This window comes from Lactuca serriola, chromosome 2 (genome assembly GCF_051521515.1).
Source record: "Lactuca serriola cultivar US96UC23 chromosome 2, Lser_US96UC23_V15, whole genome shotgun sequence".
Lineage (NCBI taxonomy): Eukaryota > Viridiplantae > Streptophyta > Magnoliopsida > Asterales > Asteraceae > Lactuca > Lactuca serriola.
The window spans coordinates 23,632,019-23,659,043 of NC_136409.1; the positions used below are offsets into that span (position 1 = coordinate 23,632,019).

The window sequence follows — 27,025 nt, forward strand, 5'->3', positions numbered from 1 at the left end:
TTAATTGATTCTTAATCCTTTCAATTTCCATTATAACAAAAACGATAAGTATATGTAAACCCCACAATGGAAATTCTTACACAGATACCAAATTGGGTATCTTTTTTAGAGTATGTTTCCTATACCTATAAATATATGGAATTCGTTGGAACAAAAAAAGGCCCGACTGGGTATTGACCGGGCCAGGCCCAAAAGGCACTTCGAACAAAATAAAAGCAAGAAGGTCTGCTTTATTTATCTTTCTATTTGGATCTTTCGAGCATCTAAATGAAATTGCTAATTATATAATAACGATAAAGAATATGAAAGAAATACTTTCGTTAATCCTTACTTGATGTGTAATGTAACATAGTAATTATCTTTTTCAATTGGGAGAGATGGTTGAGTGGACGAAAGCGACGGATTGCTAATCCGTTGTACGAGTTATTCGTACTGAGGGTTCGAATCCCTCTCTTTCCGTTTTCGTTGATGACTTTCTATTTTTTTTCTTTCAAATTTCGCAAACCCCTTTTAAATGATTTTTTTACTAGTTAAACGTATGGAATATGAATATATAAAATAAAATCTTAAGAAAATTGTAAATCAAGCAAGAAAAACGAAAATTTTATTTTATTCTTCACCTCTAGGATTACGTCATGGATCATTGGATAGGAATCCAAAGATGAAGAGAGAAACAAAGAATATTACTACTGTGTAAACGAAAACTTTGAGAGTAAGCATTACACAACCTCCAAGATCATTTTTTGAAAAAGAAAAACGAGAAAAGATAATAGATCCTCCATATTTATATCACATATCCTATTTTGACACCAAGAAATGAATTCTAGAAATAGAAAAGAATGTTTAGAAATTCAACTGAAGTTTAAATTTGTAATAAGAGTCTTTAATTATAACAAATCACTTTCATACCCACAATTAGATATTCTAAGGGACCCTAACCTAAAAAGGTCTTTCGCCGGAAAGAGGATTAGAATCGGGAAATGGGGCGAGCCAAATTTATTGCCGCTAGCCAAGAATTTCATTGTTTGAATTGAAGGTTCATACTCCCAGACTTATTTGATCTTATCAATTGTTATAATTTTTCTCGAATAAATCATGAATTTTCTAGGATAGTATTCAAGATCTTATCGAAAACATACAGCAGCTTGCCAAACAAAGGCTAAAAGAAAAAAGAACAGGGGTATGACTTGCATAACATCTACGATTGGATTCAAAAAAACATAGGCTTCGGGCAATTTGGCGAAGAAAAGACTACTCGGATAAATGGCAGAATTAAGACAGATCAAACTAAAGATATTAAGCATAACAGACATTTTGTTCGTCGAGATAATTGCATTTTGATTGAGTTATTTATATAAGGAAAAATGAAGAAAGTAAGGTAGACAAAAAACTCCTTCTTTTTCTGCTCAATCAAAAACCCTCCGATTCTCAAAGGAGAATAGAAGAAATCATACTTTCATACAATATCTTAATTGAATTGTATGTAATGATCAATAAATTCAGTTGAATTCTAGATATACACATGTCAAAATCCTAGCACGAATCTATAATATATTCTATAAAGAAGAATAAAGAAGAAAGATTTTCTATAGATAGTTGGGCTGGAATTGACGAACATTTAATACCAATATTATTCTTTATTAGTATTAGTGTCCAATAATAATATAAATGGGGCGTAGCCAAGTGGTAAGGCAACGGGTTTTAGTCCCGCTATTCGAAGGTTCGAATCCTTCCGTCCCGGAGCATATCCATTGTATCCGAATACATCTTTTTACTTAATTACTAATATTAATAATAATGATTGATTTATTTTTATAATAGAACTATTAAAGAAGTTTATTTGTTTTTTAAAAAAGCATTTATGTTGATAATTTATTATTTTCTTATTATTATTAATGTAATTAATGTAATTATTTATTATTATTATTTGTAACACTAATAGCTATCATAAATAGTAATTAATAACAATAATTATATTATTTTAATTAAAAAAAGTAAATAATTATTTAATTACTATCATTTTTAATGGTAACTAAACTATTTTTATACTAATATTACCGATAAATAAACTTAATCAATTTGGTTAATAATTATAATATTTTAATTATAAAAATTAATAGTTAATTACTAATATTAATAACAAAATACTTATACTATAGTAATTGGAAAAATTAAATTATATATATATATATATATATATATATATATATATATATTATTTTAATTGTAAAAATAAAAAATAATACAATTAATAATACTGTTAATTAATATGTGAATTAGTTTTAGAATAAAAAATTGATTTTTTTCTAAAAAACTTTTCCCTTCTTAGAACTTCATTTACAATGCGTTAGTATTCCGTCGTTTCCAACGGAATTTATTTTCGTCTATTTTATCAGTAATCCATCACTAAAATTAGGGTTTTATGTTTGTCACAATTCCATCGGAATTCCGTCATTAATTTCCGACGGAAAAATTCCCTCATTAATTTCCGTAGAAATTCACCTAGTTTTCTAGTAGTGTTAACTTAAAATAGAAGGGATTTTATGTCTATTGTAAATTTATTTGTTTTTTTAAATAAAAATTGGATTGTATTCATGAGATTTTTGTTGATATTGGTTGAATTTACAGTTTTTTTAATAGGGGAAGAAAAGATCGAGACCAAGGCAAGATTTGGCATGTAAATTTTTGTGCTTTCAGCCACGTGACCTAGGTGTGAGTTTCTAAAGAAGCAACAAAACATCATGTCATTTGCCAAAGAAACAAAAACGTCGCAAAAGCTAAACTTTAAGCTGCTAAAAATACATAATCAAAAGTTTAACAATATTTTAATACGAACTTTTCTTGGCCCATCCCAATTCAAGATGTAATCTTTTGACGATATAGATTTTCATTTGTCGATTTGACAATTTATCGTAACAAACATTTCACGTGAAGGAAAAGGAAGTTCGTTAGACCTCTCTTTATAAAACGGTAATTGCTACATAGTCCAAATTCAACATATTGGTGTTAAAATCCAAAATTTGTTTCTTTGGTATTTGTTTTGCATCATCTTCTCTATAAATTTTCAATTCTTTAAGTTATGAAGGTTATTTTATTTTTTCTATATGCTTCTCTTTACTTAAATTGCATCGAAGGAGCAGTAACTCTACCACAAAATGCTTCTGTACAAGCAGTCATAGCATTTGGGGACTCATTAATGGATCAAGGGAACAATAACCATATCAAAACTATTTTCAAGGCTAATTTCCATCCGTACGGAATGGACTTCACCAACGGGAACCCAACTGGAAGGTTCTCCAATGGGAAAACACTCGCTGACTTTTTTGGTAATTCTCTTTCTCTTAGTCTTAATGTTTAAAGAATCAACATCGTGGTTCATGACTTCATGTTGATTTTCATTGTAATATAATTATGATTCTTATTTTAAATTGGGGGAGGAGGAATTGGGCAGCTGAGAGGCCCAATTATTTTTTTGAGCTTATATATATATATATATATATATATATATATATATATATATATATATATATATATATATATATATATATATATATATATATATATATATATATATATATATATATATATATATATATATAATAACCATAAATCTTTTTTTGTAACGGCATTTTAAGATTTTTGAATCGTACCACACATCTCCATATTAGCAACATGAATAGATAAAACATATAAAATAATTATAAGCACTGAGCACAAGATATATTATTTCAAATCATTATTTTTTTCAAATCATTATTTTAGATCTTGAAAGGATTTTTTCATGTTGTAGTTTATACATGTTTAGGTTGTGTCACTCATATAAACCTAATTGTGAGGAAGAAGATTGTCATAAAAAAAATTAATTACTTGCCAAAATCATCAAATTAATATAACATTTCACCCACTGATTTGGTTGTGCATCTGAGCCCCCTCTTAAAGCATTTCTTTAATAATGTAAATCTCTAGGTTTTGTATAATAAAGTGATTATAGTTTAAACAGTAAGTGCACACGATAAGGCTAGAGATGACTCTATAGTTTACGCACCAAAGAAACGATACCCCATCTGTCATGAAAAGTGAAAACGATCAAGTCCAATAGTATTTTTACTAAAATAGGTTTTTTTAAAACACCTACAATACATGGTTTAAAGAATGTTTGAATGATTAGGAATTCCTAGTTGGCATTCACGGGGTTAAGCATAACCATAATTGGATGCCAAGTTGACATTGGAACTCAATGACTACAACGGGTAAAACAAACTTTTTTTTGAATATATATTTCATTAAACATTTTGGAGTTTAACGTAACGGAGAACAAAATTTTAAAATTGTATAGAAACGTGAAATATTGATTTGTCCATCCATTAAACTTAGGATATATACTTCATTGGAAATGCCTCATTTACACGAACCACAATGTATCAAGAATATAATGTCATTTTATTAGGTTTTAGATTCGTTACATGTTAAAGGGATTTTAATGATATGCATGGAGCATGGTAGTTTCAACGATTTTGACTAACAAAAGTGCCCTTATCTTTTCTCGAATTCTAAGCGAAGGGATTTGGAGTGAAGGAGTATCTTCCAGCATATCTAGACCCTCTCATACAACATAAAGATCTTTTAACTGGTGTAAGTTTTGCTTCTGGTGGTGCTGGTTATGATCCCTTAACATCCAAATTATCGGTATGCATGTACATCATTCTCTAAATGTAATAATTCATTCCAAAATAACATACAATATCTTTTATGTTTGTGAATTTATTTTATGGTTATTAATTTGTTTCATTCTTTTTAAACATGTTAAAATTAGAATGTTATGTCGCTATCATCTCAATTGGAAATGTTCAAACAATATATTCAGAAGCTTAAGGGGAACATAGGGCAAGAAGCTGCAATGAATAGGATTACCAATAGTGTATTCTTGGTTTCAGCAGGAACCAATGATTTTCTTGTAAACTATTTTACATTTCCGATGAGAAGATTACAATATGATGTCCCTGCTTATGGTAATAAATTGGTGAAGCTAGCTAGCAATTTTTTACAGGTACAAAATCTCCATCATTTTTTATTATTGTTTTTGTCTCGAGTATTAATTAGTTTCATATAAATTCAACTTAAATTGAAATGCAAAAACACAATTAGATTATACTTTCCGAGAGAGAAAATAAATACTAGCGATGAACATAAATTTACATATTAAGATTATTTGCATTGTTATTTCATTTAATTGAAGGAAATACACAAATTGGGAGCAAGAAGGATAGTTGTCTTTAGCACATCTGCAATTGGCTGTATACCAATTGAAAGAACCCTAGCTGGGGGAGCACAAAGAATATGTGTGGACAAGTACAATAAAGCAGCACAATTTTTCAACAGCATGCTAAAACTAGAGCTCCAAGTTCTTGCAAGCAATCTTCCTCAAACAAGGATTGCCTTCTCAGATTTCTACAAACCTCTGATGAACATCATTGAAAACCCTCAACAATATGGTATTCCATAAATTAAATTTATTATTTAATGAACCGAATCTTCTAAATTTATAGTGTCGTATCTAGTTTTGCTTGAATCCCATTAATAACGCGTTCTATTGTGTTACACGATGATAATTTTTTTTTTCATATTGTCAATAAGTTTTTGTTCATCTTACATTTTTGTTTTCCTATATAGGATTGGAAGTTACAAATAGAGGTTGTTGCGGAACAGGAGAGCTAGAGACGAGTTACTTGTGCAACAAGCGAATGACCCGAACGTGCCACAACGACTCTAATTTCTTCTTTTGGGATAGCCTCCACCCAACAGAAAAAGGATGTGACATCTTCGTAAATCTTGTTTTACCTGATATGATGAAAAAGTTGTTTTAAGGTAATTTGATTTCTATAATGGTATAATTTGTTATTGTAGATATAATGGACCATGTTTTATGAAAAAAAAATGAATACAAGTTGATGTGTGTTGGTGATTTAAGATTTTATTTGAACTCCCCACAGTATGATTTCCAGCCAGACTATTTGGCAACCCGTCCAATGGTTATGGGTACGACCGTGATATGGAGAAATAATACAAAAATTATCCACATGTAGGTCTCTATTTTTGCAGAAGCAAATAACGAAACGGGTCTATTGTTTTATCAATCCCACTAAATAGATGCATCGACTACACCTACTATGAATTCGAAAAGCCTTAATTAAATACCTTCAAGGTTTACCATTATTTGTGGTTTAAAACCAAGGTTCTAAAAAGTTTGTCATGACTCTATAGTTTGTATTTGCCACCAAACTTTAACAAATTACGGCTTTAAGGATGAATTATGATTTATTTGTGGTTTAAAACTTTTGGGTTGCCTTCATCAAAGCAACTTGATAGGATGAATTATGGAGAGAAAGGATTAAATATGATTTATTAATATATTATGAGAATAATATATTAAAGGAGAAATCATATTGTTTAACTAATATTAGTCAAGAATTAATAAGAATTAAGTTTGTGGCTAAAAAAGATTAATTAAACTTAAGGGACTGGAATTGTAATTATAAGATAATTGCAATTGGGCTATGGATTACCTTATTATTTAAGGTTGGACGAATTCTATGGGGAAACCCATTAGAAATCGTCCAAGGGCCTTTAAGAAAGGGTCCATGGGTTGCTTAGGGCCTAAGCATCCAAATTAGGGTTTCCTAGTTTAAAACCCTAATAGCCTACATGTATAAATAGGACCCTTAAGCCTCAAAAACGTGGGGAACTAATTGGTTAGGGTTTCCACACATTTTTGGCAGCCTCCTTCTCATCTCTTCTTCATCCTCTTGCTCTTGGTGTTTGTGAGCCATTAGAGGAGTGACATTTGTGACTCTAAGCTTTCTAAAGTCAATACAAGAAGGAATTGAGATTGTTATTACTATATAACAATCAAGGTATGATCTAAACCCTTATTCATATGTTATATTGATTAGATCTAGGGTTTTAAGTCTTGGATTAAAAGCATGTACAATAGAGAAACCTAAATCTAAGCTTTAGGGTTTGCATGAGCACATAGGATGTCTTTTGGCTAAAACCCATCAGTGGTATCAGAGCCTAGATTGTTTTCTATTGTATTGATGCTTTATGTGTTTGTTCAAGTTGCAAAAATCGAATTTTAGCCTCCCTGCCTGATGAACTCGGCGAGTACCACAGTGTACTCGGCGAGTAGGCCTCAACTCGGCGAGTACAGTGTGGTACTCGGCGAGTTCAAGCGTCAGAAAGAGGCATGTTCGGGATTTCTTGCTGTTTTGGTCATGGATACTTGCCTTAACTGTTATGGATCATTAAAATTCGAATTTTAATCATATTTTGGATATATCATTGATTAAACAAAAGATATTTACCAATTAATTAGATAATTGTTTCCTTATATGATAAAGTTTGATTATTTGTATTAATTGGGTAACTTATTTTGCAAGAAATTAAAATTAGGTCAACTATAGATAAATGATGAAATTAATTGTTTATTTTATATTATTTGTTATTTGATCCTTACATTGTGAAAAGTTTCAATTTTTCCCCTTTAGGTTTTATAGTTTAAATTTGAACTCAAAAGTTTTGTTTTTGAAATTCAAATAGTTAAAACCCTAATGTTTTGAATAGTTTCAAAACTTGCCCTCAAGTTTTGGAATTTAAATTTTGATTAAAAAGTTTATTTTTGAAATATTTAAATTCTAAACCCTAATGTTTTGAAATGTTTCAAAACTTGCCCTCAAGTTTTGGAATTTAAAAGTTAATTAAAAGGTTTAATTTAGGAATGTTAAATTCTAAAAACCTAGTATAGTTTTGAAAAGTTCAACTCACACCCTTATGGTTTTATTAATTAATTAAGGTGTATAATTAAAGGAGATTTAATAAATCCATAAAGTTTTGGTGTACAATTTAATTAAAAGTTATTATTAAATTAGAACACCTAGTTTTTTTTTTAAAAGTGTAAAATGCACCCTATACTACATATAACATTAAAGGTCTAACATTATATATATGTATGAGTAAAAGTCAGTCTTACCGTTAGTAGGCCTCATTCACGAAGCTGGTCTATAAGGGGTGTTTAAGGAAATTGCCTATAAAATAGCGATTGAATGGGTATCCACTCTTACCCACCGCACTCTTGACTAGTAGAGGGTTGTTAGCCGAACGGGTGGGATAGGACAGAAACCTTCCATTATAAGTATAATGAAGTACAAAAGTAACTAAATGCTTTCATAAAATTCCCAATCTTAGTTACTTTAGGCAAAAGTGAATTGATGCAATTCCATGAAATTACACTTTGTGCCCTTGCGAAGACGTTAGTGGAGCGCGTGTGGTTAACCGGCACACTAATTGGTTCTAAGCAAAGGTAGAAAAAGGTGACTCAATGTTTGTCATAGTTCGGTGGAGCGTGTGTGGTTAACTGGCACACCGAATAGGTGACTATAACATGTGGGGGCACCATGTAGATTTGCATGGTTATTCACACCCGCTTTGTGATCCTCGGCATCCCAGTCACAAACTAGAGGGGCATATCGAGATTTAAACATGCCATTGAAATGTTCAATGAATCTTAAAGGATCTAGGAGTTTCCATAGATTTAAAACTTAAAATTTCTTTTTCGTTTTGATGGTGGAAAATTAGTGAATCGTCATTCACTTACCTTCAAATGTTCTGCAATTAGGGTTACGGCATCCCTTTCCCGAGTTGTAGAATATTGTGTTGGGTCCTAGCCTTAGTATATCATTTGGGTGATTTACTAAGGACTCAATAAATCGACTAACTTGAATTTGTTTTCTCCCGTTTTGTAGATGTCAAAGTTCGACAACTATGGTCTTCCCAAATCCCGTGGAACAAGCATTCCACATGAAGATGATATTCCACGATTCCATCGAGGAACAAGAAATCATGCTTCACTTCCTCCTCCTCCTCCCGTTATTCTCCCTAACCCACAAGATCAAAGAATTGAAAGGTTCAATGTCACTAAAGCCCTATTGGAAATGAAACATGAAGATGGTAAACCCGTGTGTGCCCACGTTCTAGGAATGAAATCACACATCGATAGGTTGATAATGTTGGGTGCGTCATTCCCTGATGAGTTGGCTATAGGCTGGCTTCTATAGTCACTCCCTGAATCATATAATGAGTTCAAAAGAAAGTATTATATGATGGATCATGACGCAAACCTCATTGACCTAACTTACATGCTCATTGCTGCTAAATCAGAAATGATTTGGCAAAACAATGGAGCATATTTGTTTGGAAAGTCAACCAACCATGCTTCCGAGGACGTTCTAGGAGAACCGACCTGCGTTTGCTGCCAAGATAAAGGGCGTTGGATACAAGTCTGCCCTAAAAGCCTGAAGAGTCCAGAAGATGGGAGAGTCAAAGAGTATGGCTGTACTTCAGGTAAAATCCACTATCTAACTCCATTAAGTTCCTATTCGTTGATTCTTAATACTTAGTGTGATAAGATTGCATTTGAATGTTTTGCAGGATTAATGAAAGGAGAGGAAGCTTGATGAAAGAGCAAGATGGATCTAATCACGAAGAAAATGGATCTCAATCGCATGGATTCGAAGATTATATTTTGAGCTTAGAAAGTTATGATAGAGTTGTTAGGAATATTTAATTACATAGTTTTTCAGTTGATTTTGTATTGTAAGGACAAAAATGTTTTCCGCTGCATTTATAAATAAAATAAATTTTGGTTTGACTCATTTATTTATTTCCTTGTAATGAAATCGTTATGAAAAAATTGATGTTCGCATATTTCTACAACGAATGGATGTGATTCTTAATAATGTTATTTGTGGAAAGGTCAAGAATTTACCAAATAGGGAAAGTTTCTCATCAACCAAGTTTCAAGTGGACAGAAACTTGGAGTCATGCAACAAGTATTGTATGATGAATGAAAATTTTTCACATTTGAAAAAATTAGACTAATTCGTTGACAAAGTGTCAAGTGAATGACTAGGAGATCAAGTACACAAGGTTGTGTGTTGATCAAGTCCACCACAAGAGTAACAAAGATATTCGTCATGATTTACTAAGGTTAAGTAAATATGATTACACTTATGAGATTAAACATAATTCTTAGTTGATTTAAAGGAGTTTAAATCAATAGCAGAACGAATAAGAAGAATCAAGTAGGCAGAAAGATAAAAGTTTCTCTATTCTAAGAAGAAGGGAGAGTACCTTTTATTATGATAGGTCTTAATGATTAAGAACCATATCTCAATTGATCCTTTAAGTAAGTCTTAGTGCAATTGTATGTCTAAGAAGAGGAATCAAGAATTAAAGAAATGGTTAAATCAAAAAGCCAATCATACTTCGTTCCAAAACAAGTCTTAAAGTTAAGATTGTGACACTGAGTGACAAATATTAGGAAGGTTGATAACATTAATCAAATGTGGAAAGTTGTGATGTCTTGGATAAGACAAAGACCAACTAGAACCAATTTTATGAAATGTTTTTGTCTTGATAAAAGCTATACTAACTCTTGAATATTTGTTTGTCAATAAATGGTTATTGACAAAAAAATCTTATATGTCAAGGAATGAGTGGGAGTCTTAATGGTCTTGAAAAGTTTCAAGAACTAATCAAGAATAAACCTTATCGATCATCACTAGCACACGACTTGAGGTTTACAACCTATCATGTTGACATTATCTTGTTTCTATGCCGTTCCAATTAAGTTAATTATGCATGTGGGTTCTATGAGTTCTCATTGATTGCATAAAAGGCAAGGACCTTAATCAATGAAAAGTATATTGATAAGAAAGGGTGAGCTACTTAACTACTTGGAAGACATGGTGGGAAGCCGTGTTACCATAAGGCAAGAAATCAAGATTGAGAAAGTTTGGTCTATATAAGTTTGAATTTGTCGTAAACTTTGTTTTTGACAAATTCACATAGATAGGAACACACACACCATTAAAATCTAAGTGTCATAAGATTCCCTCCTTCATGAAAATGACTGTGAGGAAAAGCTTTCACTAAGAGAGATTTTAAGAAGATAGCGATTGTAAAATTGTATTCTCAAATTTGATTATGGTTACGGTATCCCTTTCCATGATCCGAATTATGAGAGTTGGCAATTAGTATTAATTGTTTAAGACACACATATGAGCTATTTTGGATAAAGGTGTATGAGATTAAAAAACTTAGATAAAAGATTATCAAAGCATTAAGTATTAGAAATATGAACTTAAGAAATTCAGTAGGTATTGTTTTTCTGTAAGGTAAGCTGTTTTCTGAATACATGTCAAAGCTAGTGGGAGCATAAGTGTTATGTTTATAATAATCATCATGATAGTGGGAGCATAAATGTTATGATTGTATGATTATTAAGGCAAGTATTGCAAGTTAGCAATATTAATTATAGAAAACAAGAGTTATACTTTGCAAAGTCGTAAGGGTGTAAAGTTGTTTTGCTATAATTAAGGGAGAGAATATTGTACTTCGTTTCCAAATCTAAAGCTTAGATTGAGAAATTTTAATAAATTTAGTCAAAGGATACGTAGTGCGTTCTTGAATTTCGATTATGATTACGACATTCCTCTTCATATTTCGAATTATGAGAACGTAGCACGTAAAATATTATGGCAGAAGATTGATAAAGTATTAAATCTTCATGTAAGACATTGTGCATCGTGTTCAATACGCTTCGGGTATAGGATTGATTGCGAATGCTATAATATTTGACCATTCTAAAATTTTCCAAATGTCTAGCGCATTTAGAGGGAAAAAGGACAAGAATCAGTTTTTGACTAAGATAATTAAACAACTATCAAAGGACAATCCAAGGTTCGCCGAGGATTGGTCGCTTGTGAGTAGTTGGAAGTATGATATTGGATGGAGCATATCGACATTGTTATGAATAGATAAGATTCTATTGAGAATGAGTTGTCATATGATAAGTATGGAAAGGTTTCTATATTGGGAGTTAGATATTGAGAATCTATGTCTAAGATTAGAAACTTTTATGCAAAAGGATGTTCAAAGGAATGTACTTTGAGTGAGAGACATCACATCTATGGAATTGTATTCTAACAATTTCCGATAGAGAGTTTTGTAATTTCATTGGCAATAGTCATTGTGACTTTAGTGCAGTGATATTACGAAAGAATTATTGCATAAAATGTTAGAATCTAGCATATTCTATAAGTGGCAAGAATTGGATATTCTTTCACTTGTGATAGGAATTGGGAATTGTGAAATGAGTATGATTGGTAATGTGTTCATTTGATCTATTTCACAAAGTAAGAACCATAAGAAAGCATTGTGTGCATGCTAAGAGCATGGGACAAGTGGTGTAATAATTCAAGTAAAGAAGTTGATCATTTGAAACGACAAATAATGAGTAATCAATATGGTGATAAATAAAAGGTGTTTTATTTATACTCAAAGGTTTGAGACCATATGGGATTAGTATTATTCTTGTGTTTCACTTTGCATGTTTTGAATTCCCGAATAATTTAATTGGTTCAGAACAATCAAATTATTCAAACGGGCCACTGTCGTTCATATGTTGGAAGTAGGTATGAATGAAGACTGTCGTGAATTGGTGTGTGGATTGTCTAAAGTGTATTAGACATAAGCAATTGTTTGCTGCAACGTTCATGAGTGCTTATGAATATGATTTGAGCATTGGATTAAACCCACGCTCACTTGGATCACTTCATGGATTTTATCACGAGTGATTGGTGAGACGATAACATCTTATATTCTTGAAACCGAGATGTGTGAGTTGTATCTTGCGAGTCGGTTGCACATTGATAATATGTAAACGCACCAGTAACTTGGTGTTATAAAACATATTGTTGTGTGTGATTTGGTGAGTAAGTGCAAGCGAGCATTGAGTCAAAGTTTATCCGTTCCTTTTATCAAAAGTAGGATAAAAGCGATATCTGTGGGCCCCTCGATGATTTAGTGATGGCACCTAAGCGCTTGGCCAAGCCGGGACTAAATTGATGTGTTCAATTGTAGTCTGTTGTCAGTCGTCATAAATATGAATTCGGGAAACAACACATAGACAGAGAGAGTGATTTAGATCCATGTCTCAGTCTATACGATAATATCTAGAATGGAGGAATATATGATCCCTTATCTAAAGGACACGCGTATCTGATAAGATCAGAGTTGACAGCGGCTTTGGAAAGCTACGATTACAGATCAGGATCTGAAGTCATACGTAGAATAGTTATTAGACTTATCCAAGTGGGAGATTATTGGATTAGTGTCTAAGTCCATAACTATTTTGGTATGTACTTGACCCGATGGTGCATGGTCCTTTTGGGTTGCCTTCATCAAAGCAACTTGATAGGATGAATTATGGAGAGAAAGGATTAAATATGATTTATTAATATATTATGAGAATAATATATTAAAGGAGAAATCATATTGTTTAATTAATATTAGTCAAGAATTAATAAGAATTAAGTTTGTGGCTAAAAGAGATTAATTAAACTTAAGGGACTAGAATTGTAATTATAAGATAATTGCAATTGGGCTATGGATTACCTTCTTATTTAAGGTTGGACGAATTCTATAGGGAAACCCATTAGAAATCGTCCAAGGGCCTTTAAGAAAGGGTCCATAAGTTTCTTAGGGCCTAAGCATCCAAATTAGGGTTTCCTAGTTTAAAACCCTAATAGCCTACATGTATAAATAGGACCCTTAAGCCTCAAAAACATGGGGAACTAATTCGTTAGGGTTTCCACACGTTTTTGGCAGCTTCCTTCTCTTCTCTTCTTCATCCTCTTGCTCTTGGTGTTTGTGAGCCATTAGAGGAGTGACATTTGTGACTCTAAGCTTTCTAAAGTCAATACAAGAAGGAATTGAGATTGTTATTACTATATAACAATCAAGATATGATCTAAACCCATATTCATATGTTATATTGATTAGATCTAGGGTTTTAATGTGACAATCCAAGTTGTCCCGTTACATTTCCCCGTTACCGTTATCGGAATATTCCACTGAATAAAAGTTCCGTTAATTAAAGGGCGTCAGTTTAATAAACATTTCCATTTGATTACCTTTAACATGCCGTTAAGTCGTGATGAAAGGAAATAAAAACACAGGACACACATTTTCATTCAATTGGAAATTGTCAAGTTTTATTATTACGACCACTAAATCGGGTGCGACCAAAAGCCCCGTTTAACGGTAGTAACGGGTAAAATTCCACTGAGCCCCGACTGTGAAACCTATATATGGGTGAGTGGAGTCCATTGGAGACTTTTTACACACTCTCTCTAAACTCTCTCTCTAGACCCGTTTTCGCCCCGAATTCGTAACCAAACGCTTCCAAATTGTAAGTCCGCTTACCCTAGCGTATTCTAAACATATTGAATCATGTTTATAGCCCAAAAATCATCCAAGAAGGCATGGTATAAGGAGTTTACAGCCCAGGAATATTCTAGGGCCGTAAACCCCAAAAATGGTGCCAACCATGCCTCTAAACTTGTCCATAAGCTTGGAAATAATTAGGGGATATAGCCTAGGGGTGTTTAAACATTAAAATGCATGATTTTAGGACTCAAACAAGATTTTACGGCCCAAGCACAAGCTTAGGCCGTAAACTCCTCAAAATCATGTCAAAAGTGCCCCAAAACACTCCCAAACTCATCCTAGGGCTTATTACATAATTTAGGGACTTATCCTCTTGAGTTTAGACCCTTGAAACACTCCAAAATGATTTAATGAAAGGATTTTACGGCCTAGACATGGTCAAGGCCGTAAACACCCTAATTCATGCCCAAAATTGTAGTTTTTGCCCCCCAAATGACCATAGGCTATTTCTATAAAATGCTAGAAAGGAATTAAGGGCTTAAACACAAGGAAAATGAGGGATTTCTTGGAGTTTACGGCCCAAGAATTATCTAGGCCGTAAACTCCCCAAAACCCCATCAAATGTTGGTTTTAATCACCCAAAATAGCATCAAACTTCATAAGAAAATTCTAGGAAGGCAATAGGGGCTTAAAACTTCACTAAACTCAAAGATTGAGAGTTTACGGCCGTAAACTCCCTTGGGAGAGTTCCTAGGCCGTAAACTCCCATAACATACCCTTAGAGGCCTCAAACCCACTCATGCCTTTGAGGAAAAGTGCTTGGAATAATTCTATGAACAAGCTAGAAGCATCAAACACCCAAGAATATGACCTTGGGAGTTTACGGCCGTAAACTCCCTTAGGTTGGGCCGTAAACTCCTTGGTTGGTCCGTGTTGTTGTTTTAAATCCATTTACACACTTGATATGTGAGTATAGCAAAGTTCCATAACTAATAGGAGACCCTTAGCACCCTTAAACGCTACCCGGGACCCCAAACACTCAACCAAAAGTGTTTTCCACTCCTATGAGTGTGTATAATTGTTTAATTAGTATATTATATGCTAATTGTATGTGAACATATGTTATCATATGTTAAAATAGGTCCTTGTGTGTGTTCAAGTCCTTGCGTGACCCCGAACGCCCAAACGACACTTTCGTCGGACCTACTTACACCAGGTGAGTTCATACCCCTGAATGAACCTTTTTAAATGCTTTTAAATGTTTTATAGGGGGGATTACAAGTTAAACATGCCAGTTATCATGTCAATCACATGTGATTGATAACCCGCATGCACAAGATTTTACCACTGTACACTGTTTTACCGAGTAGGACACTATAAATGGCTTTCAAAAAGGGTTTTTATATTGTTTAAGTTCTTACTTTTATAGCTTATCAAAGATTCATTTTCAAACCGATTTATAAAAGATTCCCAAAGATTTCTAAAGGTTTTCACCCCTATTTTATCGAAGAATACAAATGTGATTTCCCTGAGTAATAAAGTTTTCAAAGGTGTTCATGAATACTTTCAATTGTTAGTTACTGCTGCTTCGCTTATACTTATTTTATACTCCTACTCTGTAATGCTTTCGCTTATACCTGAAGTAACTTATACCTGTTGACGCTTTTACTTATTCACCCTCTCACTTAGTGATATGAGTCTACTTCACTTATACTTGATACACTCTTACTTCACCTTTGGTCATCTCCACTTCGCGATGCGCTTATACTTATTCGACACTTATACTTCACTTGCGACCGCTCTTACTTCACTTATTGCCTTCTCCACTTCGCGATGCGCTTATACTTATTCGACACTTATACTTCACTTGCGACCACTTTTACTTCACTTATTGCCGTCTCCACTTCGCGATGTGCTTATACTTATTCGACACTTATACTTCACTTGCGACCGCTCTTACTTCACTTATTGCCGTCTCCACTTCGCGATGTGCTTATACTTATTCGACACTTATACTTCACTTGCGGCCGCTCTTACTTCACTTGTTAGACACTCCTACTTCACGAGAAGCACTTTTACTCGACACCCCCTCAAGCATAGTTAAATGTATGTCTGTGCTTGTGTAGACACATATAAATAATGGTTGAAGGACTTAGGAAGGTTTGTCCACCTTATTTCCTTTTCTTCATTGAGATGTGGTCTGGTGGGATCGGATATCCATACGAAGGTCGTTTGATTCATTAGTTATATACTATGTTTACAAGCTTAGACATACGGGTTATTTCAGCCAATTCAGTTAAGAGTCTCAACCTCTATTTTATACTTTCATTAGAAACCCACTATTAGGAAGTCTCTACCTCTAGTCCAACACTTTCATTAGAAACCCACTATTTGGGATGCATCTTCAGGACACGGCCTTCTCCGTCGTCTAGTTGGTAACCAGACTCTCCTGTAGAGAGAGCGGACATTGTGTGTATAGATCTATACGGGGTTGACACCCCCGCACCCTGACTGCTAGCTACAGTCCACGGATCACCAAGCCAAGGGGTGACAAATGTCACATTATATAGATGCTTGTAGGGCGTCTGGAACTCTAGTCAGTATGGTTACGAGTATCCTGGGTTACCTTATAATTCATGGCTTTAAGGTAACGGTATTTCGTCGGCAATTTGCACTGTATGCTGACGTCACTTTTCAGAGTCGTACTGTTTTGACCTTGCTAGCTGTATCTTTCATTTGATACTGTCTGGGGTCTATAGTCTCTGTTTGGACCTTGCTAGCTGTATCTTTCATTTGATACTGTATGGGGTCTATAGTCTCTGTTTTGACCTTGCTAGCTGTATCTTTCATTTTATACTGTCTGGGTCTGTAGTCCTTGTTTTGACCTTGCGAGATGTACTTTTCTTTTGGTATCGTCTTCGGTCTATATTCACTGTTTTAGACCTTACTACCTGTACCTTTCACCTAGTACCTTCTGGGGTTTGTGTCTCCCCTTTGTTAGACTGAACCAGGCGTATCATTTGATTGATACCTTCCTGGAGTCTATGGTTCTTGCCTTAGTAAGTAGTCCTCACTGCTGAGGCGTATGATATTCCCTGATGTCGTTTGTTTTCCTCAATATTCAAATTTAGTATTTTGATAATGATAAGCAACTTAGGGAAAACTACTTTTTACCACTCATCACCGGCCAATCTTGGTAGAAGGCTGCTTTATTTAAAGAAAATATAGAATTTTCTGGAAAAGACTCTAATACACTGAAACCTCTTAAACTATTTCTTTATTAAGTTATTGAATGAAATGTCACTAAATGCTTATGAACTCACCAGCATTTGTGAAAATGCTGATACTCGCTTTTCAAATAACTTGTAATCTCAGGTCAACAATTAGACAGGTACATCACCGGAACTGCTGATGAAGATGGCTTAATACCTTGTTGTACTTATTATATTAAATGTATTACTATGATAATATGTAATGTAACCATGTAAAATTATTACTATTAATGCAATGTTTTGTTGTACTTTGATTACTATATTCATGTGTTGTGATACTTGACATGACGTCATCCACCCCAGAACGTTTCCGTCGTTCTGGTTTTGGGGTGTGACAGATTGGTATCAGAGCATTGTTTATAGTGAGCTAAGTATATCAATTCATAAAAGATATATAGCCTATAAATACAATGGGATAAAACACTCTGACCAAGAATTATACTTTAAAATATAACCATATTTTACCAAAGTATAATAACATCCAGAATCTAAACACTCGAACAAAAGTATCACATGAAGAACAATAATAAAAGTCTTTGGATGTTAAGCACTACAGTCAAACCTGGGTAGTTATGTAATCGTAAGCTGGGATAAATGTAACCTGATCAACTACATTTATCCGAGATGCGATGAACGTGTGCTCGGGAGTGATAGTGGTGTGCAACAGGTCTGAAACTTACCAACTAGGAATGCTAGAGCCAAACATAAAGTTAAAATACTATGGGAGTATTTTAGAACGCTAAAAGATCTACACAAATCCCAGAATCATAATCAGAAGATAAGACTCAATCAAGAATTAAAATACCATGGGGGTATTTTAGAATCTATAAACAACCCTGCGTGAATAACTAAAAAGATCCTTATTGATATACCTACAACTACAGAGGGTGTACTCCCAAGGCTATATATAATAAGGACCCCATAGGCTGAGAATGTGTGGTTTCGCTCTGTTTCCTTTTCCTCGTTGGGATGTGGTTCTAGAGTAGTATCACATATTCGAAGGCCCATCGGATCTAAGCTATGTATGATTTGTACACCCTATGTAATCGTAGCAGGACTCGATATGGATCATACAGTGAAATGTTAATAATCCCTTAGGATTCTTTAGACATTTCCATTCTCGCGCGAACCCTGTAGAAAACCCTACCCACTTCAGTGCTTGACAGAAGAGTTGATTCCGACCCCGAGGAGATTCATTGAGAAGATTTCCTGTTCGGAAATGAATGAACTGGGTCGAGACTATTGAATGCACCAAGTGCCCATATTCTCTTAGGGACAGTGGTGAGAGATTCGCCTAAACTTCGGAGATTCCCAGTCATCCATCATGAAGTGATGACACCCACAGTTAGAATCAGAAGGAAGGCGGAGTAGAAATTCGATATGTCCATGAGAGAAGAGAACCCTAGGAAACCACCCGAAGGAAGCCAACGCCAATTCCAGTCAAAGATACGAGGCAGACCGAGGGAGCCAGTACATGGAACCCGGGAATTGTCTTTTCCTCGTATTCGTCACGATAATTCACCCTTAAAATAATGCAGTTTAGTGATTTAGTGGTTACACTACTCACACTATGTGTTAGGTAAATCATTGTTTCCCGTTGCCAGATACACGATTAGGGCGGATCCCCGCATCTCTATTGAGAAAATTTTAGCTATCTGCCCTTGTGAGCCTCTCTTTCCACGATTTCGTTCCGAACCGTTCTCAATTCTCTCCAGGCCGGAGAGTGAAACCTTTCCCAGTATAAAGGTAACTTAGTAGGAACGACTCGCATCTTATGGCCTTTTTCCGATACTCATACTCTTACCTTGATTACCAGGACTACATCATAGGGATGTAGGTCGACACTCAGACAACCAGTACCCGAGGCACGGGAAAAATTTATGCCTAATACGTTCAGGACAGGAATGTCCAGGGTTAACCATCGTCTCTCATTACCTTGTATTCCTTTCCGTGTAGGAAAAACCATGCCACCGAAGAAGCGTAACCAATCCGCAAGCAAGGAAACCTGCCCTCTTATTCGATGAAGCTACGTTCCAAGCTGCAGTCTCAGCAGCCGTAGCAGCCATCATGGCTCACCAGAATGCTAACAACGCCAATGTTAGCGAGGTCCCTGTCGGGATTTCCAATCCTGGCAATGGACGGCAGCAACCCACTCTTCCACACTCAGCCACCCAAGAACCTCCACTGAACCCACTAAAGAGAAAACTCAAGATAGAGGAGGGAAGTACCTCGGCTCCAGGACCTTCCGAAGGGCAACGAGCTGAGGCAGTCGATGCCCCTGTAAATCCTTCCCTCCCGACCTCAAGAAGACCCTACCTAGGAGACCTTCCCTACTGCAGCAAGTGCAGCTACCATCATCATGGTACCTGCCGGGAACTCTATTGTGCTAGGTGCCACATGCTGGGGCATACTGCTCGCGTCTGCAGAACCCCGGTTGAGTTCATTACATCAACCACCAATGTGGCGACCCGTAAAGTTTGCCACCTATGTGGTAAAATGGGATGCTTCAAGAAGGACTGCCCAAACGAAGAGAAAGACAAAGACACAGAAGGAGCCTGACACTACTGCTTAGTGAGAAACAGCAAGGAACTCGTTAAATTTTTGGTACCTCTCTCGATCCCGGATAACTAAGCTAAGAACAATAAAAGACTAATTCAAATATAAATTCTTTCCAGTAAGGCGAAAGTCGCAGCACTGTTTTAAAATTTAAAATTCATTAGGTAAAACTATAGTGGCTAAACATATACGTTACGGCTATGTATATTTAAGATGGACAGACCTAGAGTGAGCGAATGCCGCCTCATTTCCTGTTCCTCGTTTGGTTGTGGATTTAGGGCGGAGTCGCTCAGTCAACAGTCCTCCCCACCTTAAATATACATGACTGGTATATGTGAGGCGATTATAGAAATGCCTCGCGAGAATCCATTCAAGAGAAGATACTCTATTCGGAAGCACTTAGAACTCTCTATAGTTCTGCGTCGACTCTAATCGGTCCAAGTATCCGCGGTAGTGATACATAGGACGAAACCCCGAGACGTCTAGAACTTGTGTGCCTGTTCGGCACATGACTCTATCGATCTTCATTATACATCATGTCGGAGTGTGTTAACTTCGGCGACTCTATTGATCATGGTTTGACTTCGTGCAACCATGTGTACGCCCTTAGTGCTGTGCAAAAAGAACTTTCTCCGAAGCCTTGTCGGCAAATAAAGGTCCTCCCGAACCTAAACCTAACACAAATAATCAAACCTAATGCGATCCGTCAACCGTCTCTCTTATTTCACACCTCCCGAAGTACCCAGGAGAGGGTACCGTACGCTGTTGACCGACCCCTCGTAGTCAGATGAACGTCAAAGTGAAGAACACTGCAGATACTCTAGAAGACGACAACCAGCCGGAGCATACTCCGTAGATTCTCCTGAGTGACCCTTCTCACCGCACACATCAGGTTCGTGAACCCAGAGAATAGAACTCATGAGGCTGGCCACTATGACCAGGTATACCGCTGGCATCCATCAAGTATTGGCGGTTAAGCCAAGCATGAGTTCTACCATGAACCTCTTTGCAAAACACTTTCACCCCATTCGATAACATAGGAGCAGAAATCAAGAGAACTACTACGGATTGAGCTAGAAAAGTTCCGAGTGAAGAGACCCTATATCTACTAGATTTGACTTAGACCGAGAAAACTTAGAACCTTCGGGAGAGTAGTTGTGGTAGGTGCTCGCACTACTCATGCACCTTGTCCACTCAGTTATAGACCAGTGGTGCTTATCATCCTCCACCCTCTCGCAAGGAGGAAATCGTCGTCGCCCTGTAGACGATAGACTTCATTCTCCGAAGTGAACACTAGGATACCGAGAACCACAGGGAAACCGTCGCACCCAAGAATACTTGGTCAAGTGCGAAGGTAGTTGCGTTAAATCTCATGACCCGGATCCCGAAGAGATTATAGACTCGACACCAGCCTTGGTGTTAGTCGAGGGATTATGCAGGAGCACGCACTTTCCACACTAGAATAAACCACAGTCTTAGAGATTCCTTGGACTATTAGGTGTTCCACGAATACTATTTCGCGCAGAGATAGTAGAACCACCTCCCGAGATAGTCCAACACTCGTCTGGTGAAACCCTATCTCCCCGACCCTCAGGGTTTCCGTATCTCAAGGTTCATTAGTGCAGGTCCATGTTGCACAAGCTTGAGATAGACACTCTATAGCAAACCGATAACCATAGTCACGCAACCCACTCGACGATCTAGAATGTCCCCGTCAACCAGTTGGCAGAAAAACCCGAAACTGAAGACCACTTGAGATTCCTAAGAACCAACCCGAAGGACTACACTACCCGTACGAGAGAGAACGTTAGGAACTTCGGAATGGCGATCACGCCAATGATGATCTTGCCATGGAAGTACAATATGTTCTAAGTACTGAAAGGCTCTAACCTTCCGAGAGCGTAGGACCATCCGAGAATACTCATGGAGACATGGTCCAACCCTTTTCAGGGCGCTACTACCTTCGGATATGCCACAAGATTCACACCCGATCGATCCACTTCTTAGACTTGATATGTGATTTCCCGACAACACTCTTCGTGTCTCACTCATCTTGATAGAATCCATCGAGAACCCTGACTTCATAGATACACCAGTCGGAACCCGCTAGCTACACTAGACGGAATCCGCATCCCGTATGTGAAGGTCTGTGAGAGTGACAAACACAGACTAGAGATCACTTGGGATTGTGAGGACAATCGCATAGGAAGTACCCTCTGACCTCTACTTGGCCACTCATACCTACTTCCTTGCCTAGACTTGAATTTCGGGACGAAATTCCCTCTAACGGGGGGATGATGTGACAATCCAAGTTGTCCCGTTACATTTCCCCGTTACCGTTAACGGAATATTCCACTGTATAAAAGTTTCGTTAATTAAAGGGCGTCAGTTTAATAAACATTTCCATTTGATTACCTTTAACATGCCGTTAAGTCGTGATGAAAGGAAATAAAAACACAGGACACACATTTTCATTCAATTGGAAATTGTCAAGTTTTATTACTACGACCACTAAATCGGGTGCGACCAAAAGCCTCGTTTAACGGCAGTAACGGGTAAAATTCCACAGAGCCCCGACTGTGAAACCTATATATGGGTGAGTGGAGTCCATTGGATACTTTTTACACTCTCTCTCTAAACTCTCTCTCTAGACCCGTTTTCGCCCCGAATTCGTAACCAAACGCTTCCAAATTGTAAGTCCGCTTACCCTAGCGTATTCTAAACGTATTGAATCATGTTTATAGCCCAAAAATCATCCAAGAAGGCATGGTATAAGGAGTTTACGGCCCAGGAACATTCTAGGGCCGTAAACCCCAAAAATGGTGCCAACCATGCCTCTAAACTTGTCCATAAGCTTGGAAATAATTAGGGGATATAGCCTAGGGGTGTTTAAAAATTAAAATGCATGATTTTAGGACTCAAACAAGAGTTTACGGCCCAAGCACAAGCTTAGGCCGTAAACTCCTCAAAATCATGTCAAAGGTGCCCCAAAACACTCCCAAACTCATCCTAGGGCTTATTACATAATTTAGGGACTTATCCTCTTGAGTTTAGACCCTTGAAACACTCCAAAATGATTTAATGAAAGGAGTTTACGGCCTAGACATGGTCAAGGCCGTAAACACCCTAATTCATGCCCAAAATTGTAGTTTTTGCCCCTCAAATGACCATAGGCTATTTCTATAAAATGCTAGAAAGGAATTAAGGGCTTAAACACAACGAAAATGAGGGATTTCTTGGAGTTTACGGCCCAAGAATTATATAGGCCGTAAACTCCCCAAAACCCCCTCAAATGTTGGTTTTAATCACCCAAAATAGCATCAAACTTCATAAGAAAATTCTAGGAAGGCAATAGGGGCTTAAAACTTCACTAAACTCAAAGATTGAGAGTTTACGGCCGTAAACTCCCTTGGGAGAGTTCCTAGGCCGTAAACTCCCATAACATACCCTTAGAGGCCTCAAACCCACTCATGCCTTTGAGGAAAAGTGCTTGGAATAATTCTATGAACAAGCTAGAAGCATCAAACACCCAAGAATATGACCTTGGGAGTTTACGGCCGTAAACTCCCTTAGGTTGGGCCGTAAACTCCTTGGTTGGTCCGTGTTGTTGTTTTAAATCCATTTACACACTTGATATGTGAGTATAGCAAAGTTCCATAACTAATAGGAGACCCTTAGCACCCTTAAACGCTACCCGGGACCCCAAACACTCAACCAAAAGTGTTTTCCACTCCTATGAGTGTGTATAATTGTTTAATTAGTATATTATATGCTAATTGTATGTGAACATATGTTATCATATGTTAAAATAGGTCCTTGTGTGTGTTCAAGTCCTTGCGTGACCCCGAACGCCCAAACGACACTTTCGTCGGACCTACTTACACCAGGTGAGTTCATACCCCTGAATGAACCTTTTTAAATGCTTTTAAATGTTTTATAGGGGGGATTACAAGTTAAACATGCCAGTTATCATGTCAATCACATGTGATTGATAACCCGCATGCACAAGATTTTACCACTGTACACTATTTTAACCGAGTAGGACACTATAAATGGCTTTCAAAAAGGGTTTTTATATTGTTTAAGTTCTTACTTTTATAGCTTATCAAAGATTCATTTTCAAACCGATTTATAAAAGATTCCCAAAGATTTCTAAAGGTTTTCACCCCTATTTTATCGAAGAATACAAATGTGATTTCCCTGAGTAATAAAGTTTTCAAAGGTGTTCATGAATACTTTCAATTGTTAGTTACTGCTGCTTCGCTTATACTTATTTTATACTCCTACTCTGTAATGCTTTCGCTTATACCTGAAGTAACTTATACCTGTTGACGCTTTTACTTATTCACCCTCTCACTTAGTGATATGAGTCTACTTCACTTATACTTGATACACTCTTACTTCACCTTTGGTCATCTCCACTTCGCGATGCGCTTATACTTATTCGACACTTATACTTCACTTGCGACCGCTCTTACTTCACTTATTGCCTTCTCCACTTCGCGATGCGCTTATACTTATTCGACACTTATACTTCACTTGCGACCACTCTTACTTCACTTATTGCCGTCTCCACTTCGCGATGTGCTTATACTTATTCGACACTTATACTTCACTTGCGACTGCTCTTACTTCACTTATTGCCGTCTCCACTTCGCGATGTGCTTATACTTATTCGACACTTATACTTCACTTGCGGCCGCTCTTACTTCACTTGTTAGACACTTATACTTCACTTGCACTGTATGCTGACGTCACTTTTCAGAGTCGTACTGTTTTGACCTTGCTAGCTGTATCTTTCATTTGATACTGTCTGGGGTCTATAGTCTCTGTTTGGACCTTGCTAGCTGTATCTTTCATTTGATACTGTCTGGGGTCTATAGTCTCTGTTTTGACCTTGCTAGTTGTATCTTTCATTTTATACTGTCTGGGGTCTGTAGTCCTTGTTTTGACCTTGCGAGATGTACTTTTCTTTTGGTATCGTCTTCGGTCTATATTCACTGTTTTAGACCTTACTACCTGTACCTTTCACCTAGTACCTTCTGGGGTGTGTGTCTCCCCTTTGTTAGACTGAACCAGGCGTATCATTTGATTGATACCTTCTTGGAGTCTATGGTTCTCGCCTTAGTAAGCAGTCCTCACTGCTGAGGCGTATGATATTCCCTGATGTCATTTGTTTTCCTCAATATTCAAATTTAGTATTTTGATAATGATAAGCAGCTTAGGGAAAACTTCTTTTTACCACTCATCACCGACCAATCTTGGTAGAAGGCTGCTTTATTTAAAGAAAATATAGGATTTTCTGGAAAAGACTCTAATACACTGAAACCTCTTAAACTATTTCTTTATTAAGTTATTTGAATGAAATGTCACTAAATGCTTATGAACTCACCAGCATTTGTGAAAATGTTGATACTCGCTTTTCAAATAACTTGTAATCTCAGGTCAGCAATTAGACAGGTACATCACCGGAACTGCTGATGAAGATGGCTTAATACCTTGCTGTACTTATTATATTAAATGTATTACTGTGATAATATGTAATGTAACCATGTAAAATTATTACTATTAATGCAATGTTTTGTTGTACTTTGATTACTATATTCATGTGTTGTGATACTTGACATGACGTCATCCACCCCAGAACGTTTCCGCCGTTCCGGTTTTGGGGTGTGACATTTAAATCTTGGATTAAAAGCATGTACAATAGAGAAACCTAGATCTAAGCTTTATGGTTTGCATGAGCACATAGGATGTCTTTTGGCTAAAACCCATCAAAAATAGTTGGAAATACATATAAAATTATTAATTATATATAAAATTGTCGTCTTAAGTCTCGCCTTACAAACGATATGGCTCGCAAAGGCTCGTAAAAACTTGAGGCTTAACGTTGCCCTCAAGTCACGTCTTACGTTATTTATGACCTTATTTAAAACCTAGGGAAAATGATATAAAATCCCTTAAGTTTTCGAAAAATATTTGGTTTTACAACTTGATGACTTTTAGGTTCACTAAAACGGAAACTTTTGGTAAAATTTTGCTTTATTGCTCACTATTTTGCTTACTTATAAAGTGTGAAATAAAAGAAAGTATGAAGGAGTAAGGTTTTGAACACACAACCTTCTACAACCTATCGAAACACCTTACCACTAGGTTAAGACATCATTTATTTACTCGGTGTAGAATCTTACATCTATTGTGTGATAGTGATATTATTCTTATTTATTTCATTATTATATTGATTATTATTATTATTTTAATTATTATTATTATTATTATTATTATTATTATTATTATTATTATTATACATATATTTTGAAATATATAAAATATGTTTTTTGATGAATAAAATATGTTATTTATGTATAAAATATGTTTTTGATGTATAAACATGTTTTTAAATGTATAATATATGTTTTTTTTATGTAAAATACCTATTTAAATATATAAATACAATATATATATATATATATATATATATATATATATATATATATATATATATATATATATATATACATTTTAAAGGTATTTATACGGTTTATATATGTGGTTTATATAATATAAATCATATTAATAGATATTTCTCTTATATATATATATATATATATATATATATATATATATATATATATATATATATATATATATATAAGTTCTCGGGTTCTCGGGAATATATAAGTTCTCAAATGATTTTTCCTATATATATATATATATATATATATATATATATATATATATATATATATATATATATATGTATGTATTTATGAAGAATCATTTGATAACTTATATATTCCTGAGAACCCGAGAACTAAATAAGGACCATTAGATCATCGGGTTCTCGGGAATATATAAGTTCTCAAATGATTCTTCCTATATATATATATATATATATATATATATATATA

At 35.6% G+C, this 27,025-nt stretch overlaps 1 protein-coding gene and 1 non-coding gene across 2 annotated transcripts; both read left to right on the top strand.

The window, feature by feature from the left end:
* Positions 1–371: 371 nt before the first annotated feature.
* On the top strand, positions 372–459 carry TRNAS-GCU (transfer RNA serine (anticodon GCU)). Its single transcript has one exon. It is a non-coding gene; the product is annotated as a tRNA-Ser (tRNA).
* A 2,552-nt stretch (positions 460–3,011) lies between these two features.
* On the top strand, positions 3,012–6,655 carry LOC145090249 (GDSL esterase/lipase At5g42170-like). Its single transcript, XM_079028553.1, has 5 exons — positions 3,012–3,326; positions 4,556–4,686; positions 4,814–5,047; positions 5,237–5,492; positions 5,671–6,655. Exons 1-5 carry the CDS (start codon positions 3,080–3,082, stop codon positions 5,862–5,864), a joined length of 1,062 nt encoding a protein of 353 aa, XP_078884679.1. The 5' UTR covers positions 3,012–3,079; the 3' UTR covers positions 5,865–6,655.
* Positions 6,656–27,025: the final 20,370 nt, after the last annotated feature.